The sequence below is a fragment of the Sinohyriopsis cumingii genome, chromosome 7, assembly GCF_028554795.1.
Source record: "Sinohyriopsis cumingii isolate HCF-2022 chromosome 7, ASM2855479v2, whole genome shotgun sequence".
NCBI lineage: Eukaryota > Metazoa > Mollusca > Bivalvia > Unionida > Unionidae > Sinohyriopsis > Sinohyriopsis cumingii.
The window spans coordinates 51,814,414-51,834,122 of record NC_142967.1 but is presented as its reverse complement, the minus strand read 5'-3'; the positions used below and the strand labels follow the sequence as shown (position 1 = coordinate 51,834,122).

Sequence of the window (19,709 nt, the reverse complement as noted above, 5' to 3'; positions counted from 1 at the left end):
TCACAGCAATATAATTATGTAACTGAACTTACCTGTTAATATTCAAGGTTTAATTACAGTAATTATAATATGATAGCGAGATGGAGGGAGTCTGCTTTAAAACAAGAAAACTGTAAAAGAAATCACACGTAAGTATGATCGAGTTTCATGCTGCCAATCACCTTTAGGTTGTTTGCTTAACATGTTCCCACACAATGCGATATACACAGCGCAAGCCAAATATACATGCCCATGTGACACATTTTCTCACGAATTAGACACGTGTTTACATTTCCCATTTTACCTACTTTTTTACGCGGCTCTACTAAACAAGTGATATCGCATTCAATAACCAACAGCTTAATAAATATAATTAGACATTCTAGTTGGGCCATCTGCTGAATTTACATGTGATATTACAAAATGGAGGAGTGAAAGCGATAGGAAAATGAAATGACTCAAATATTTTCTGTAAGATTTAAACTTGTATGTGTTATTTTCAGTTAATGCAGATGAAAATTTGGTACAAGACATTTTTTAATCTACTCGACAATTTCTGCTGTAACAATTAGTTTCCCCAGTGCATATATTTACATCACAATATCATTGTTTGCAATTCAACGGAAATGCCTACTATTTTTCGAACTAAGTTATGACATAGGTATATACGGTAGACAGGAATGTTTACAGTACAACGAATATTATCCTGTTTTGTACGTTTGTGGTTTTCTTAAAGCTTTATGTAACTGAAATTATTTTTGTTCATATCTCAATTTCGCCATTGTTTAACTTGTATGCTGTACACGTATTTATAAATAATTCTTTGAAAATCTCCCGGAATGGATAAAGTACATGTTTCCCAAGGCTATAAACTATATCTCAAATTGCACTGATTGTTATTAATGTGGTTTCTTTTTTGTCACGGATTTAAACATGTATTCCTTGTAAAACTTCCTTCACTCCGTACTGGAGGTAGAAGAGGGTTTGGATTCAAATGATATAAATTATTATTATTTCCTTTTTATATTGAACCGTTCCTATTAATTCTAAGGTCGTCGCGAATGTTATTGCAGCTATGCTCACTCATTCGACTGTCCCACTATTAAATTTCTCAAGCATTAAATTCGTGCATGTTATGCATGACCGGATTCGGCAATAGATAATATAAACTGAACAACATTGAGTATCACTTGAGCAAATGTTGGACTGGCACAACTAAAAGCAATATTAAACGAATGTATAAAGGGTGAGGCCAGTTATTGTATGCTAATACGAGAAAAAAAAAGAACTTTTCCCCCATGTTGCACCAGCGGTTAATTTCTCCATGCATCCATCGTATCATCATCTTTAGCGAACGAGCAGAAATGTATACTAGTATGAAAAATTCAGTTGTGAAGTGGGTAACTTCGGTTGATACGATTGTATTTGATGTACAATTAAAAATAACCCCAATTTTGTACGTCGGTTTAGTTTATATAAATGGAATTTCTTTTACTCCTTCATACTTCCTGCACCCCCTCCACCCCGTTCTTTAACTTGTATTATGCATCAGCGAAACACATCATATCTATTAATAATGCCCTGCAGATCACCAGAAAAACAAAGCCACATGTTTGCCAGGTCTATAAAATATATCGTTAATTGCACAGATTGCTTTTAAAATGTGGCTTCTTATTTTTCACAGCATTTTAAACCGATATCACTGGTTGAGCTTCATTAACTACATGTACATCGAACTAGATATGGAAGAGATTGGTTTTGGCTTAGAAGGTTGTACATCTCTATCATTTTCTCTTTATCTTAGCAGGTTCATATGTATTCCAAGGTAGTCGCGAATATTGTCACTGTGTTCACTTTGACTAGTGGAGTAATGATCATCATTCATTTACCTTTCAACCTATTACATTTCTGGAATTTTAACTTCGTATATATTAATTATGACCAAATTAGATATTGGATTGTAAGAAAATAAGAAAAGGACACAAATAAGAGAAAATACAACTGAACCACATTGTATTTATGTTTATATTACATGTTCCAAATTCGTTTTCATACAGTCAGCATAAAACAGTTTTTGAAACATTGGTGTTAAGAAACAACATCCAGGTTCAACAACTGCCTAGCTGCTCAATGTTAACACGCGTAAAGGCAGACTTCAAAGTGAAAAGGTTGCTTCTTGGCTGGTGCTTGATGATAGATTCATGAAAAGTGACGAAGACAATTACCATTGTGGTAAAAATCACTTCGTTTATTGCACAAACAGCAACTGATACAGAGTAGACAAACTGGACACATGAACAAATTATTCCTACTCACAAATAATCATATTATAAGTCGACTGATAAAGGTATTTCTATTTAGGCGTTCATAAAGGCCATTAGACTTTTTATTCTAAGTTTAAGTTAAACGCCTAGTCTCCCATTGGCAACATAAATAATGATTATATTCAGGGTCGGATCAGGTCAAGTGTTGCTTTGGTGGTGGTGTTGTTTCTGGAATTTCTAATGTCTCGGACTGTACTCGAAAGTACACCAAAGCAAAAGTCTGCGTCTATTTACTCCACAACTTCTTAATACCCAAATAAACGCAAAAATAAAAGATTGTATAATTTCAAGTGAAACTTGTGCTTTTGTGTGGCTCTTTGTGTGTGTGTGTGTGTGTGTGTGTGTGTGGAGGGGGGAGGCAGCCTGCTGATGTTACGTTATTCTTGCAGAATAATGTTTGACCATAATTATGCTTGTCATCATGTCCTTTATATGTGTTTATGAAAATGAGGTGTGTAATCAATCTTTTCGGATGAAACATGTGGCAGTGGATGATATTTCCCATTACTCCCTCGTCTGGTCATGAACACGTTATTATTAACAGCGAGCAAACACTGATATGACGTAATTATCACATGTTGACTTCACTCAATTCCACAACCTTCCTTCTTTCGCAGGCCTGAGTTAGAATGATGCCACTGATCAAACGTGCATGACCATGTGCAAGGTTCTTGCAACATCTTTACAATTTGCTTACAAAGTTATATTTAAGGCGAATTTGTAGAATTGTCCCGAAAATCAAATACACTAATATATTTTATAGTGAATATGAAATTTGGAAGCTTAAATTTGTCTGTTGCTTAGGCAACTGCATGCAATGATTTACATGCCATTTATGTGGCATTTGGCTTTAATATGAGATCACACATTTTGATTTACCGTCACATTAAGCGGAAAATAAACGCAATGAATTATCAGCCAACATGCGAAGAAAGATTTGTGTCGACGCTATCATACACGTGGACATTCGTGTAACTAGAAAATTACCAGCAAATAAAATTACTTTATCAGTATTAAGACAGGTAACTTTCCGTTTGACATTCTAATTATAAGCAGTGCCAAAGTTACCCATATTCTGCATAGAATCACTCTGAGTGATCTACATTTTTTATTTCATTTTCCAAAAGAGTTATTAAAATGTATTTTCTTTCAAGAATCGTTCAATTTCCTCTGTAATGTTTTGTTATTGACACAAATCTATCTATCTATCTATCAATCGTTATAGAGATATGTAATACTTGGCCAAATTAGTTTTTTAGTTTTCTGTATTGAAACACGTTTATTGTTGGTACAGGTCAAGAACACGACAATAACAATGATTAAAGCAAGGCATGATATTCTTAAGGTATTTTACCCAAAACGTTATTTATAGATGTTTGTCTTAACATCTGTTAAATACGAAACAGAATACAGTCATTTTGCACTGGCTGGAACAATGTAACATTGATATATTAGTAATGCTGACCTGTTAGGTTGCCTGCCTTGTTCGAATGGGAAGAGATAAGAAATGTTAGTTCTTACTTTCGTGGCCATTGCCGTGAGTGCATCCACCCATCCATCCAACCCACCCAAAGCCCAGCAGTGTATATATACTATAAGCTACCGTATCCCTATGTTCCCCTTTCTTAAATACCATATGCACGTCCACTGCTGCTGTTGTGTCCACAATAACCCATATAGCGGTTATAACAGCATAAATGCGCGCTGCCACCGTACCCATTATGGGAGGACTGCAGCAACTACTTGCAGGGCATAATAATTAGTACAGCCTTCATTTTCGTCTGCCCAACGAAGCAAGTTCAGCAGACACGACTACATTCATTGTGATAAACCGATTACGCTTTGGTTTTGTTTATAATGTCAATATATATATATGAATGTTCTTTGTAAAATATGCTGGTTTTCCGAAAAAAAGGAGAACTGAACTCGTAGTAACTATTAACCGCAAGTTACAAAATAGCTATTACCTTTTGGATTTAAAGCATTCATAACACAATGAATTCGCTACTCATTATGATTTGAACGGACTTAACACTTCATGCACCATAACAATGTCAAAGTAATATATAGTGGGAGATAGAGAGATGGGGAGAGGAGATACCATAGTAAATAAGCATGTCCTGGCTTCGGTACAAAGTAAGTTGTCATATCCATTCTGTAGGTTCGTCGACCTGTATTTCATTCGTGACTCGAGCATACATACAGACTTCAACATCAGCTTAATGTTAAAATACCTAATAACCAATTTGGAATTATGAAAATAAATTAATTGAGAAAATAGCTATTGAAAAGCCACTTTCAATGTTTCAATCCGAATTGTCTACCTTAATAAGAAGCGGAAAATAGCTCACGCCATATAATAAAAATCCCCAATCCTGTTCATATTAATGCATTCATGGTTACGATTGTTGTTTACGTGTTTCGTGTGTTGTTTCTACTGCGCATATTCTGCACGCAAGTGTTTATTATTTTGCATATTTAGACACATCGGAAGCACTGAACAGTTTTCTATCGAAATTCATAATTTAAGGCCGTCAAGGGAATCTAATAGTAAATATGTAGATGCATTTGGGAATATGGTGCTTAAATAGTTTACAGGTTTCCGTTTTCTCTAAGAAAACCAATATATAAGTCTCCAACACGATTGTAACGTCGCCCTCTTGGAAAGAGGGGTGGTTAATTGGGTTTGGCTGGCGGTATCCAGAGGATGACCTCCCTCGATATTATAGCCCGGCGGGAGTGAAAGAAGAATGGAATTTCAACAGAGAACCGAACGAGAATACTGGGAAGAAATAAAACAATACGAACACCCTTTCGACAAGAAAATAACAAATTTAATCAGAACAAATTAATACTCGCAATTCCAATTCAAGTTGGATTATATAAGTAGAATTTAACAGGTGTGTTCCAATTTGGATTTATTACATCATCATAACATGAGGTGAAAATAGCGCAATGTCCACGATCGATTGCATCACCTTCATTCACTTTGACCATATATCAATGTATCCCAGGTTCTGCCCCTTCATGGATTTCCTGGTCCTTTATTCTGACCTCGTTCTTCTTTCTCTCTTTTCCCCGTACTCCTGTCTTCGGACTGTCTCGTCTTCCTCTCAGAAACTGTTCCTTGTCGCTATTTTTCTTTCAGGACTTGTGCGTCCTAGCACTCAACATGCCTTTCTTTTTACACGACGACCACCTGGTCCCTTTTCTTGTTTCACGAGGAGAGCACTAATCTTTATTCCTCCACGGAGCCGACTAAGTCTCCTCTTCTAGGTAATTTTCAGACAAAAGAATTTCGATTAGGGTCGTCACTTTAAAGTCAGATTGCTCTAAAGTGTACGCCCGAATTTATTCTACCCAAATGTAGGCGGTGGTCCCGAATCTTTCCCTAAGAAATAATTCCTTTTATCAGATTTAGACAGCTCAGAATCTGTGTTCGACAGTGCGTGACAATTTCCCTTTGAAAATATGATAAGTGGACATACGTTCCTACCAAGCGGTTAGGGTTGGTAGCTCAAATGTTTACTTTCTAAGGACCGTGTTAAGATACCCCGGTCAATTTCACTTCTTCGGAATGCTATTCCTTTGAAGTTTACACTGACATGGGGGGGGGGGGGAGAAGAACGAAGAAAGTTCGAAGTGACCTTTCACAACGACTTTTCTGGCATAACTGCGATAAGACTTTAATTGCTCAATGCAATCAACTTTAAATTGTCTGTAATTCAATATTCTACACTTCACAACGAAACAGAAACGAATTCATTGTACATTTTATGACTGGCCCGCACGTTTTGTTCCCAGATCAACTCTCTACCCACAACTACAGCCCCTCTTCTTGTTTTCAAACATTAACACTCACCCCATCCCCTCTGATACCTCATACAAACAGACGATAAGAAGAGATTGCTCTTTATTTTTTAAAAAAAATAACCTCGGCCACAACTCTCATATCATTTATTTTACTCTCTCAGACACCAAAAGTCTATGCTATTGATGAATTAACCCTACCGGACAGAATTAAAATTAGGCCACTAAATTGCCATCCTCCAATTCGTTTTTTTTTTAGGATTTTAGAAGCCCTAGATAGCTAACCTTCAAAATCTTGTTAAAATTCGCATATTATCCAAACTATTCTTAACAATCCAATATTTTCTAAATATCAACAACGAACGATCATATTATATTTTTTCTGTTTCCTGCCTACCTGAATAACTTCTACATAGAACCATACATCTTCAGTAATCAAACCCATATTCAGCCTACAATTCCGAGGACAAATCACAATTAAATCTCCGTGGAAGCTGGCTTTACTGTCCAAATAATAACCTTATTAGACTCCGCATATATTCGTTTAAAATAAATTAAGTAAATTAAATATTGGTAATAGAGTTTATTTTCTAATTTTACCAAAAAGTTTATTTTTGGTAAGAAAATGAATAGAAAGGAAATGAGTTCACAGATTGGTCACAAACAAGAAAGAATTGATTCCTGTATATCGTGTTTATCGCTCACTATAAGGACACAGTACATACATAGAAATATGCCATTAGGAAATATGATGCTGATGAAAGCTATGTATGAAAATCAGACATAAAACATCTTAAAATAATTGTATCAAATGATATAATCTTCAATATTTTTATATTATTCTCACAACTGCTTTACGTCCGATTTGTATATCAAATTATTCTTTCATGTCAATGTTTTCAAAGATTTTTGAGTTTCTAATTGCATCCGTAGAATGTATGACGGAATATAAACTCCATTGTTAATGCGATTTTAACGGATACGTCAAACCTAGAAAGGAAGTAGGAAACCACGTCAAAAGTTAATTCATTTTTTATTATACACGTGTTGCACTTGATATGGGAGTTATGAAGAATTGTTGATACGAAGCAAATCAAATTCCATGAGGGCGTAACTTGAGAACGAAATCTATACCAAGAAATAATGGCGCCATCTGTATATGAAGGAGATGTAAATATGATACAGTACCAATTTGCCATTTAGAGTCGAAGATAATATCTTCTTTTCCAAACCAATTCAATCCAGTCTTTGATGATATGTCAAGCGCAGATTTGAGAAAACCTGTATCACGATATCGAGTGAGTGAAATATAATTAGTCAGTAAATTGGTATTTTATTAATTTTATTGTAGATTATAGATTTTCTCCCTTTATATGACGATTTTATTCAGTACATAATATTTATAATCTTTGTGTACGTTATAAACAATATAGTGAGAGGAAATCACCATGCATGCAACTTCTTTTTATTTTACATCTTAGCTAAAACTGAAAGTCAACCACAACACGGCATTTGTACTATAATGAATACATTGATAATCGGTCTTTGATCAAAGTCTACATCCTACCAATCCAGCACTCAATTAAAATCGAATCATGCCATATAATTGAAAACATCATTCACTGAGCTACTATGGTCTAGTGATAACTTGGCTGCATGCAATATACGCGTTCTGTGTATTTTATATAGGGTGTTCATTTGATATTTGAGTTGTATGTCTCGAATAATATGCCTCGTTTTGCTTGCAGTTAGAAGTATATTTCATCATTCAACAAGTTACATAAAGCTAATGTCAAATGAAAATTAAATTAGCATTCCTCTTGTCGCGTATATTGGGCAACCCTTTGATAATAAATGACCTTAATGTGTGCCGAGGCTTAAAGGTTTGCTAAATATAAACTGATAATGGTTGGCATGGTTTAATTGCCACCTCACAAAGTTTAAGTATTATAAGTGATCAATAATTAAGACATAAATTCACTATTTATATAAGAGTAATTCATGTGAGAAATTCTTATTGAATGTGTGTCTTATTAGAAGTACACGGGCCTTTTTTTCGTCCCAAAACTAGTTTGGACGAAAGCAAAGCAGATACTTGCAGAAAGAAAGCAGCTGCAAAGATTTTGAATTATCAAAAATTATTCGACTGCTTGATTATGGAGGATGCATTTAAAGTGTTTGATTCGGTAATAAAACTAATCGCTTGCTATAGGTCAGAAATTTGGGGATATGAATTTAGTAGAAATATTGAAATTGTGAAATACAACTTTTGAAAACAGTATTTAGGTGTTCCTAAATCTATCAATAATGCGACTGCGTTAAGGTAGTGCAGAAGATATCCACTTTAAACCTCATCCATTAAATGCTGGTTGAAGGTCGTAAGAATTCCTTCAACTCAATACCCACACCAATGTTATTTAATGTTGAAAAGATTAGATGAAACTAACCGTGTCAACCGGGCTACGAAAGTTAAAGACGTTATTTCGCTTCTGTTTAGGATATGTTTAGCTATGTCAAGATGGTGGAGACAAAAAACAATTTATCGCACTATTTGTGCAAAGAATTAAAGATTCAACACTATACAACTGGCAAAGTGATATTAAAAACTCCCATAATGTGTGTCTTTTAGCATGTATAAAACGAATAAGGAGGGCAACATGCATCTCACGTGGAGTATCGTATTTTCTTTGGAAATTACTTGCTAAATTTAGATGCTCAGCGCATACGCTGAAAACAGAGACAGGTAGGCATAGCTGTTTGAGAGAAATAATATGTATTGTGAACTATGTCGTAAAATAATGCTTGTTTGGTAGAAGATGAATTCCATTTTGTTTTGTTTTGTCCAGCTTACCACCATATAATAAAGAAATACTTCACTGAAGTTTTTTATCTCTTTCCGTCTATAGAAAAATATGTATCCCTAATGAGTCATTGCAATATATTAATTATAAGAAATCATTCTTACTACATCAATTTGGCTTTTAGTCTTAGACAGTCTTGGATAACTCAAACGAATGGTGAATAATAAATATACTTAGAGGTAGTAACATCTTTATAAAATAATACACCTTTATTAAAAATTATGTATATATGCTCATGATGAACGCCATATTTAACTTCTGTTAACCATGGCGCATATTATATTAATTTGTATTGTATTTTGTAATATTGGCCGGAGGCCTAAATTACTGATTAAAGTGTGTTATTATTATTATTATTCGAGTGAGAAATTCCAATGTTCTTTAACAATTATGTTTATGTAATATTTATGTTGTAATAAATACATTAAAAGCTATTTTACTTAGATTTAACACATACAAGAAATGCCAACAATGGATGGCAATAAGTATTTCTTGTACAAGGAACGTTATTTTTTGGATATAACAAATATGTCAAATAACGAACGAACATGTAAGGATACACACAGACGAAACTGTCAATATTTATAGAGTGTTTTTTAAACGAAAAACCAAATTGCGACGAAAAAGATGATTATCAATGCCTGTTTATGTCTACACGAGCATTAGAATTGGATTATGCATTTTATATATATATATATATATATATATATATATATATATATATATATATATATATATATATGTGCATTTAGAACGGTAGGACTTGAAGTTGAAAGTAATGGTTTTTGTTGCGCTTTCCGGTACAGTTGGCAGTATTGTGGCATGCCTCCTAAAGAGATAGAAGCGGCAGTGTAACTGGCGGGCTAAAAATTTGGCGGTTGTTGTCATTGAGATAGCGGTCCCATCCATTGCCGTTCTCCGGTCTTGCATTAGCACACACATACATTCAGTGAGACGTCCACTCTCATAGCTATGGACAGCATGTTCCTTGTTCAAGTGTAGATAAAAAATATGGTCACAAGTCACATAGCAATATTACCTATAAGTTGCAATGGTATCTTATGATGCTTGCACATTTTGCATGGTCACCTTTATCTTGACGTACCAATACTTCTGGTGCAGATGATTCAAAAACGCAAACGTTTCATGCTTAGCTGATTGCGATTTTCATGCTCTTGTTGCTTTGCCAGCATTGACAGCATCGTTGGTGATGCTTGTATTAATTTTCAAATTTACATACACCTTGGTACCCATTGTAATTTTGTCTTAATCCGTTGGACATTTGCTCCTATATGCTTAATAGGCGATTTCTGTTCTTACAAAAGAGCTATACATTTAAGGTTTCTTTGCATCAGGGATAACCCAAAACGTATGTTAAGACGGTTACATTGAGATGCACTGCGGCTACTTTTAGATCTACTGTCTTGTGCAAAGGAGACGATGTACATTTTTTAAGCGTACATACAAACAAATGCTTTCCGGAGTTTCAGTAAGCACGATCTGGTTTAAATTTTTTATCAGGTAGATAGTCATACATCGTGACAAGGCAATGACTTTGGCTATGCTGCCGAAGCCAGTCAAAGGTTTTATTCATATTTAAATTGTTCGAAAGAAATCGTAGGGAACACTTTCACTTGTTTTTAAAAGCTTTCCACTCTGCCTATCCCAGACGGGAACATCATTTCTAAATGAAAATAATTTACCACCTGAGAGCAAACATGAAACTGATGACAACTGCGCCTTATAACAGGCAGCCCTCCCCTGACTTGCTGCAGGTGGGTATAGACAGTAGATCCACAAAAGGTGGTCGCCTACCATGCAGCAAAGTTTGGATAGTTTTTTTGCCAAAACATCAGCTCGCTAAAAACATGATCCATGAATGACTGCAGACTACAAAGCAGTGAAAAAGCTGGTTATTTGTTTCGGTGGAGAGTACCTGAAAGCTGCATTTAGAAAATCTCGACGAATGTCATAGACGAACGGCGTTAGTAGGCTGATTTGGTGGAGTACACATTCACAATTGAAATTAAATAACAGTGATAAAAAAATATTAACATACTATCCGTCTATCATGCCATGCCTTCTTTAGCAACATTATGCAATCGCCATCGGACTATCGTGTCCGTTTAATGACAATCCAGATAGTGAGTCTCTAAACCAAGAAGCTTGCACTTGTAATATGGCCAGTGCAAGCGCAGACACTGATGCCGATTTTAAGGTCGTGTACTTAATTAAAGATAATAGCATCATGCCGGTAAGCAAAATTAACGAAAACGTGATTTGGTTCATATCGCTGTTATTCAAAACAAATTTTAAGAATGTTAGTTGTTTCACTCACAGCTGAAACAGCGAAACTAGCCACATGACAGACATCTGATTGTAATTCAATTACCACAATGGAGATCGTAGTGATGGAACATGGTTAACGCGTTTAAGCCGTACAAACGTAGACATACGCGTTCACGTTGGCAGCAGTAATTAGTCTGTAGTTCCCATTAACGCCTTACATGAAATATTTACAACTAGATTTGCGTTTGTGTTTGTCGCTTTAAACTCCCTCAGGTGTTTGGACCTCAATGGGAACGCACAAGCATTGGAAATTGCAACCATTCTGACCATCTTTGGCTTCCTCAGTTAGAAATCGAACTATACCTATCTCAAAGGCGAGAATAAATAGCATTTAGACATAAGCGAACAAGAAAAATAATTTGTGCAGTCACTGTGTTTATAATTGTAATACCTTCCTTATCTGCTATTTTAGTTATCATTAAGAAAGAAGAGAAATGTTAAAAGCAGCGGTGTGTCATCCGGATCAGTAAAGTGTGCATCAATGTATTTACAAACTGTGAGATAACCGTTTTATGAAGCACTATACAGACACATTGGAAACGTATACTTGGTCCATTGGAACAAGATATTAAAAGTCAGTTGAACGTACATTAGCCGTAGCATCCTTGCAATCTCATTCCTTCCTCTCTATTCACTTATTTTGAATTAACATTGAAATATTACAAGTTTTGCAGAAAGCAATAGAAATCGTGAAGTCGGATTCCTTTACAGTATGTAATTGAAAAGCAACAACAGTAATACCCTTTTCGCTAACACTGATGGCTAGTAGTTATGCTTACTATATTAGTAAATTCCAATGACATATCTGTCTTTATAGTAATGTTGAAGGTTAATAAATTAAACTTCATTAAGCTAATGAAACTCTTCACGATAGCTCTAGATGTAGACGTGGCTGTTTTGTTGTTGTTGTGAAATTATGTTTTCAAATGCTATGCGGAAAAATCCGTAAATATTTCAAGTCTCAAATTAATCTTGTTGAATAATGTGTTTCCTTCTTCTTTATCAATCATCGTCTTTGATTAAATGTGACAGATACTTAGTCTAAAATTGGTATAAAAGTGCTGCATATCTGACGAAGCAGCACAGGCAACTGCCAGTCCTTAGTCGAACGTTCAGGTCTTTAGTGTCCTTTACATCGGCACCAACCATACAGGTAAGTGACATTACTGAAAATGCTAATTAACTTTCTTGATTAATCCACATAATATACCCTTAGAAAGTTAGAAATAAATAACAATTTTAACATTTTTAGAAGATGAATGTCTTACTATACGCGAAAGGGAAGTCTCAAGAAAGGTAAACCTCTCTTGATCGTGCTTTACAGAAAAAGATACTGTTCTAAATTATTTGTAAAACATACCATTCTAGTATTGGATCTAATTACAAAATCTTTATCCACAGCCTATTTTAGCAACATTTTCATTTTGTAAGAATAAAATATTTTATGCATTCGGTAAACAATGTCTGTATCACTACGATGTCTACAAGAGCTCTAAATGTGTATAGGGATGTGCAAATCATTGCTCATATTTTATTTTAATAAGACCATTGAAAAATCAACACCTAACAATGTATTACTTCGAGGAACATAATATCGATTTACAAATAAATATTTCAATGCATCCTTTCTTTTCAATACTCTGCAGGAGCATTTTATTTTGTTTTGTATTAAAATGTTATCATCAATGTTCGTATTTAGACGCATATGTGTTTAGAAATTAGTTATTTTCATATTACGTTTTGCAAAGTTGCATAGGAACAGCTGGATGATAAAGCAGATTTTTTTAATAAATGAAAAGAAGATGCATTGCACAAGTATACTTAATGATAATTACGTCCAATTTAATTCATCGTGAAAAATATCAAATAAAAGGGACCTGGGATAAGAACAGGAGATACATTTTCAGAACTTAAAAACGAAAAAATGCAGAAGACTTTTAAGGTTTAGAACCATTAGTTCTTATAGATGAGAATGTTTATTTCATATAAACAAAACATACATATTTAAATGTTAAACAGTTTACGTGTGGTGTTCATTTTATTGGTTTCACTCATCTACCTAGTAACTTGTGAAAGCTACGAAAGAGATATACAATGACAATGCAGAGCAGGAATGAAGTCTTAGATTTTCAGACTGTTAACCTAAACGTTTCACTTAAGGCTATTTAATTGTTCACTATGGAACTTAATTTGTCTAACATCGCGAAACGTGATGATGGCAGCTCGTCGAGTCGATCATTCACTTTCTTACCTTACATATATATATATATATATATATATATATATATATATATATATATATATATATATATATATATATATATATATAGATATATATATATATATATATACACACACACACACACACACATATATATATATATATATATATATATATATATATATATATATATATATATATATATATATATATATACTGCGTTTCACAAGCAATTATTGATCTTCAAACCAATGCTTATTTTCTTCTATTGCAATATATGAACTAGACGGGTGGTATAAGATATATGAAAAATGAAGTTCGTCGTCGATGGGACATTAATATTAAAAGTAGTGAAATTCTCTTAAGGAGACATCATTTTTTTCCCATCAAAACCTATTGTAAAGTCATGCGGTCTTTTAGCGAGAGTCGGGTATATTTCTCCTTCAGAAGCATGACACTATACACACACGTATATTTTCAAGCAGCCCAGTATAGGAGATCTCGATATCATTAGGCAGTTCCAGAAGATGGTGCCCAGGAATTGACCCCATAACGGAGCTCGAATAATCTCGAGAGTATTAATTTAATATTCTAAAATTTGGAGGTGATGGAATCGATGCTTTATTAAGAAATTTACCTTGAGCACCAGTAAAAACGCATGGAATCGATATAGTTCAATTTTTGAACCTTAAATATACTTTTTTTTATTATTAATATTTTAGTTTTCCATTGAGACATTTACAATTAACTTGCAACAAGGACACTATGGAAGCAAACCCCTTCGTCTTTCATTCTTTAAAGGAGAAGATATAATATCAACATGCATGCGAAGGAATCGTGTAAACCACACCACGAAGCAAGACGTTTGTTACATTTAATATTGTCATTTATTTTGTAAACGTACTTTCTCTAGCAGACGGAAATGAAGACTGCACTAGTTCTCCTAGCCTGCATAGTAGGTGCTGCCGTCGGTACATTCTACGGTGGCCATGGCGGCTATGGCGGTTATGGTGGCTACGGAGGATATGGTGGCTACGGCGGACATGGCGGCTATGGTGGCTACGGCGGTTATGGAGGATATGGAGGTCACGGTGGCTATGGAGGATATGGTGGATATAGTAGCGGCAGGGGCTTGGGCTGGGGATTGGGATTCGGCGGTGGATATGGGGGATATGGAGGATACAGCGGAGGCAAGGGGTGGGGTTTAGGATTCGGCGGAGGAATTGGAGGATTCGGAGGTGGATTTGGCTGGGGTAGAGGTGGCTACGGATACAGCAAACGCCATGGAAAGTAAGAAATATCAGTCTTGCCCGTAACATGTTTGTCACATCTTATGTCTGATATACGAGTTTGACTTAAACGTTAGCTTATCAACCTGAATTTCAAGTTATTCTCTACATTTATTAGCTCTCTAGATTCGAATGAACAAAGCAAATTAGTTTTCAAGATGCATATCCTTAGAAAACCAATACTGTACTTTATTTTTGCAACTCACCCACTGCAAATGCTCTTAATGCCTCTCATTTCTTTTACAGATATTAGGAAAATCTCATAGAACCAAAGACGGAGACGAAAAAGAAAGGAATAGCACGCGATAATTGAATCATTTTTGTATCCATTGTTGTATGTAATGACTTAATAAATTGTTTCATTGAAGATAATAAAAGGACATTATAGTCATTATTTTATTACATTCTATAATCTCTCTCTCTCTCTCTACATAGTCAACCTTTAAACCTATTACTGTAAATAAATTTGCTCTTTCTGTAACTGTATTTGTTCTTTTTATAACTGCATTTGTCTTTCTGTCTCTCTTTCTTCCTTATCAAACTGCATTTGCATCTGTTTTTCTTTTTCTCTTTCCTGTCTCACTCTTGATCGTATTGATATCAAAACAACCGTTCAGCATGTGTTCGATACAATTATTCAACGATTGCCAGATCACAATGAATCGCAGTGTGCCATCGTCTGATTGTGTTGTTATGTTATTGCATCGGAGATGTTATTGCACCAAGAAACTCTCCGCAACGATCAACATGTAACGACTGTGGCCATCGCAGGCCGCCACGTTCATAAATTCGTTCAAAAGTAGATTGAGCTTTAGTTGCTGTCTTTGTTGATAGTTGTTCTGATTCTTTATATCTACCTGCAACGTCAGCAACAGTCAACGCGTAATTTGATGTTCGCGATTGACGTCTACCAGTTTTAATAGTATCATGTGGTAAAAACAAAATATCTACTTGATGAACTTCATTTCGAGTGTTGACATCAAAATGTTCGTACTGAATTTGTTTAGGTGGTGGCAATAAATGTGCCATATTGCCTGTCGTGCTAACCAAATTTCAGTAACAGAACGTGCGACCCCTGCTGCATCAGCAAGTTTACTAATCGCTGCTCTACCCCTCCAATATCCTCTTGGGCTATAATAGTCCATATAATAGTTATCCATGTTTAAATACAGGACCCTAGAACTAGTATACCTTTCATCGCAGACGTTATTAAAATTAGCAAACGATTATCTGAGATATTTATCTTTTACAGACTTTAGAGTCTGAATCAACTTCACGTCTGCAATATGTCGTTGTTTGGAATTTTATTCCCAAGGTCATGAACATGGATCGCTTGATCAATCGTATATAATGGATACCCTTCAGGTCTTGTTTGATTTTTCTCGTCAAGTAGGATATCAAGACGGGTTGAAGGACCACGATAATTATATCCAGGAAGATGCTTCTCGCCAGGACACCTAGTCCATCGAGCCCCTGGTAATTGTCCCAGTGAAGCAGTGATATCCCCGCCTGTTGCATGAAGAATGCATTTGAAGTTTTTTACCACATTTCACACTCTTGCCCGTAAGTGCACGCTTTCTATTCCTCGTCGTTATTGTACTTATTTCACTGGTATTGGTGGGTACTCTGCATAGAATACAATATAATGCCATCTACTTATTATATTTCTTCGAGGGGCCCCGAGTTGTCTAAAGTGCTTATCGTTACGGAACACTGCTATGTCACCTCAGTCTGCGTGGGTTCGAGTCTCGGATTCGGCCAATGTGGGTATGTGAGAAAGCTTGACAGTAGTTTTTCGTGGGTCGGTGGTTCTTTCCGGTGTTTTTCTGGGTTCTTCCTCCACCATTACTTCTGGCCGCCATGTATAGCCTATCGTGTGCTGAAACATTGCGTTAAACCGCACAACAACAACAACAACAACAACAAACAACATGGATGTCATTGACTTCTCAGCAATAGAAAAACAAGATCCAGTCAAGCATCATCGAGCGCTACCAAATTCTATCAGAGCAATTATCATAGGTCTATAAGGGTCTGGTAAGAGGCTATTTCTACTTGGACGAGGATGGTAGTGATCGTATTGACTTTATTACGATCAACGATGCACCGTTGGTAGATGATCTCAACGAGGTATAAACATTCTCGTAGTATACGATGATGTGATACGAGACAAACAATCGAATTCAGCTCGGATATTTTCCCGAGGCAGACACAAAAACACTGGTATTATATATGTTACTCAGCGATATGTGAAAAAACCTAAAGTGATCATAAATAACTGCAACATTCTGGTGATGTTTAATGGTGTTGATACCCACACGCTAAGAAACATCCACCAGGCTTGGTATTCAGGGGACATTGATATGATGAAGCTTAAAAACTTCTTCTCAGAAGTTTAGAAACTTCTTCGCAAAAGCGCGAGCGATACCTCATGATTTTTACTATACATTTACATGATTTCCAGTCGCGATATCGCACTGGTCTCGATAATATATTTGGTCGAGAGTCCTGCCACTTGATAGCTACGTTTTTACACAGACAGTAACAGAGAAGAGGATGACGCTTAATAGTGAATGTATTGGAACGGTAAACGAGGAGGCATACAAATTAGCACACATATACATTCACCGAGACGTGCGCTCTCATAGCTATGTACAGCATAATCCTTATTCAAGTGTAGACAAAACATATGGTCACAAGTCACATCGCAATGCTACCTATAAGTTGCAAAGGTGTCTTATAACGCTTGCACATTTTGCATGGCTCATCTTTTTCTTGACGTACCAGTACTTCTGGTGCAGGTGATTCAGAAACGCAAACTTTTCATGCTTAGTTGATTGCGATTTTGGTTGGTAATGCTTGTAATAATTTTCAAATTTATATACACCTTGGTACCCATTGTAATTTTGTCTTAATCCGTTGGCCTTAAGCTCTTAAATGCTTAATAGACGATTTCTGTTCTTACAAAAGAGCTATACATTTAAGGTTTCTTTGCATCAGGGATAACCCAAAACGTATGTTAAGACGGTCACATTGAGATGCACTGCCGCTACTTTTACATCTACTGTCTTGTGCAAAGGAGACGATGTACACTTTTCCAGCGTACATACAAACAAATGCATTCTGGAGCAAGACCTGGTTTAAATTTTTTATCAGGTAGATAGTCATACATCGTGACAAGGCAATGACTTTGGCTATGCTGCCGAAGCCAGTCAAAGGTTTTATTCATATTTAAATTGTTCGAAAGAACTCGTAGGGAACAATTTCACTTGTTTTTAAAAGCTTTCCACTCTGTCTATCCCAGACGGGAACATCATATCTAAATGAAAATCCTTTATCACTTGATAGTAAACATGAAACTGATGACAACTGCGCCTTATAACATGCAGTCCTCCCCACCACCCTCCCCCCCCCCCGACTTGCTGCAGGTGGGTATAGACAGTGGATCCACAAATGATGGTCGCCTACCAAGCAAAGTTTGGATGGGTTTTTGCCAAAACATCAGCTCGCTAAAAGCATGATACATGAATGACTGCAGACTACAAAGCAGTGAAAAAGCTGGTTATTTGTTTGGGTGGAGTGTACCTGTAAGCGGCATTTAGAAAATCTCGACGCATGTCATAGACGAACGGCATTCGTCGGCTGATATGGTGAGTACACATTCACAATTGAAATTAAATAACAGTGAGAACAAATATTAACATACTATCCGTCTATCATGTCATGCCTTCTTCAGCATCATTACTGCAAACACCGTCGGATTATGGTGTCCGTTTAATGACAATCCAAATAGTGAGTCTCTAAACCAAGAAGCTTGCACATCTAATATGGCCAGTGCAAGCGCAGGCATTGATGCCGATTTTAAGGTCGTGTACTTAATTAACGGCAGATAGCATCATGCCGGTCAGCAAAATTAACGAAAACGGGATTTGGTTCATATCGCTGTTATTCGAAAGAAATTTTAAGAATGTTAGTTGTTTCACTCACAGCTGAAATAGCGAAACTATCCACATCACAATCACGGGTTGTAATTCGTTAACCATAATGGAAATCGTAGTGATGGAACATGGTGAACGCCTTTAAACCGTGGAAACGTATACATACGCGTTCACTTTGGCAGCAGTAATTAGTCTGTAGTTCCCATTAACGCCTTACATGAAATATTTACAACTAGATTTGCGCTTTTGTATGTCGCTTTAAACTGCGTCAGGTGTTTGGTCCTGAATGGGAACGCACAAGCATTGAATATTGCAACCGTTCTAACCATCTTTGGCTTCCTCAGTTGGAAATCGAACTATACCTATCTCAAAGGCGAGAATAAATAGCATTTAGACATAAGCGAACAAGAAAAATAATTTGTGCAGTCACTGTGTTTATAATTGTAATACCTTCCTTATCTGCTATTTTAGTTATCATTAAGACAGAAGAGAAATGTTAAAAGCAGCGGTGTGTCATCCGGATCAGTAAAGTGTGCATCAATGTATTTACAAACTGTGAGATAACCGTTTTATGAAGCACTATACAGACACATTGGAAACGTATACTTGGTCCATTGGAACAAGATATTAAAAGTCAGTTGAACGTACATTAGCCGTAGCATCCTTGCAATCTCATTCCTTCCTCTCTATTCACTTATTTTGAATTAACATTGAAATATTACAAGTTTTGCAGAAAGCAATAGAAATCGTGAAGTCGGATTCCTTTACAGTATGTAATTGAAAAGCAACAACAGTAATACCCTTTTCGCTAACACTGATGGCTAGTAGTTATGCTTACTATATTAGTAAATTCCAATGACATATCTGTCTTTATAGTAATGTTGAAGGTTAATAAATTAAACTTCATTAAGCTAATGAAACTCTTCACGATAGCTCTA

General features: G+C 35.8%; 1 protein-coding gene across 2 annotated transcripts; it reads left to right on the top strand.

Annotated features, from left to right (window-relative positions):
- Nucleotides 1–15,210, top strand: LOC149795244 (uncharacterized). Of its 2 annotated transcripts, none has more exons than XM_089964068.1 (2): nt 1–128; nt 14,458–15,210. In XM_089964068.1, the coding sequence occupies exon 2, from the start codon at nt 14,467–14,469 to the stop codon at nt 14,836–14,838; it is 372 nt and encodes a 123-aa protein (XP_089820194.1). In that variant the 5' UTR covers nt 1–128; nt 14,458–14,466; the 3' UTR covers nt 14,839–15,210. The 2 variants fall into 2 exon arrangements, with proteins under 2 accessions (XP_089820194.1, XP_089820193.1); XM_089964067.1 differs by lacking the exon at nt 1–128 and adding an exon at nt 12,420–12,476.
- Nucleotides 15,211–19,709: the final 4,499 nt, after the last annotated feature.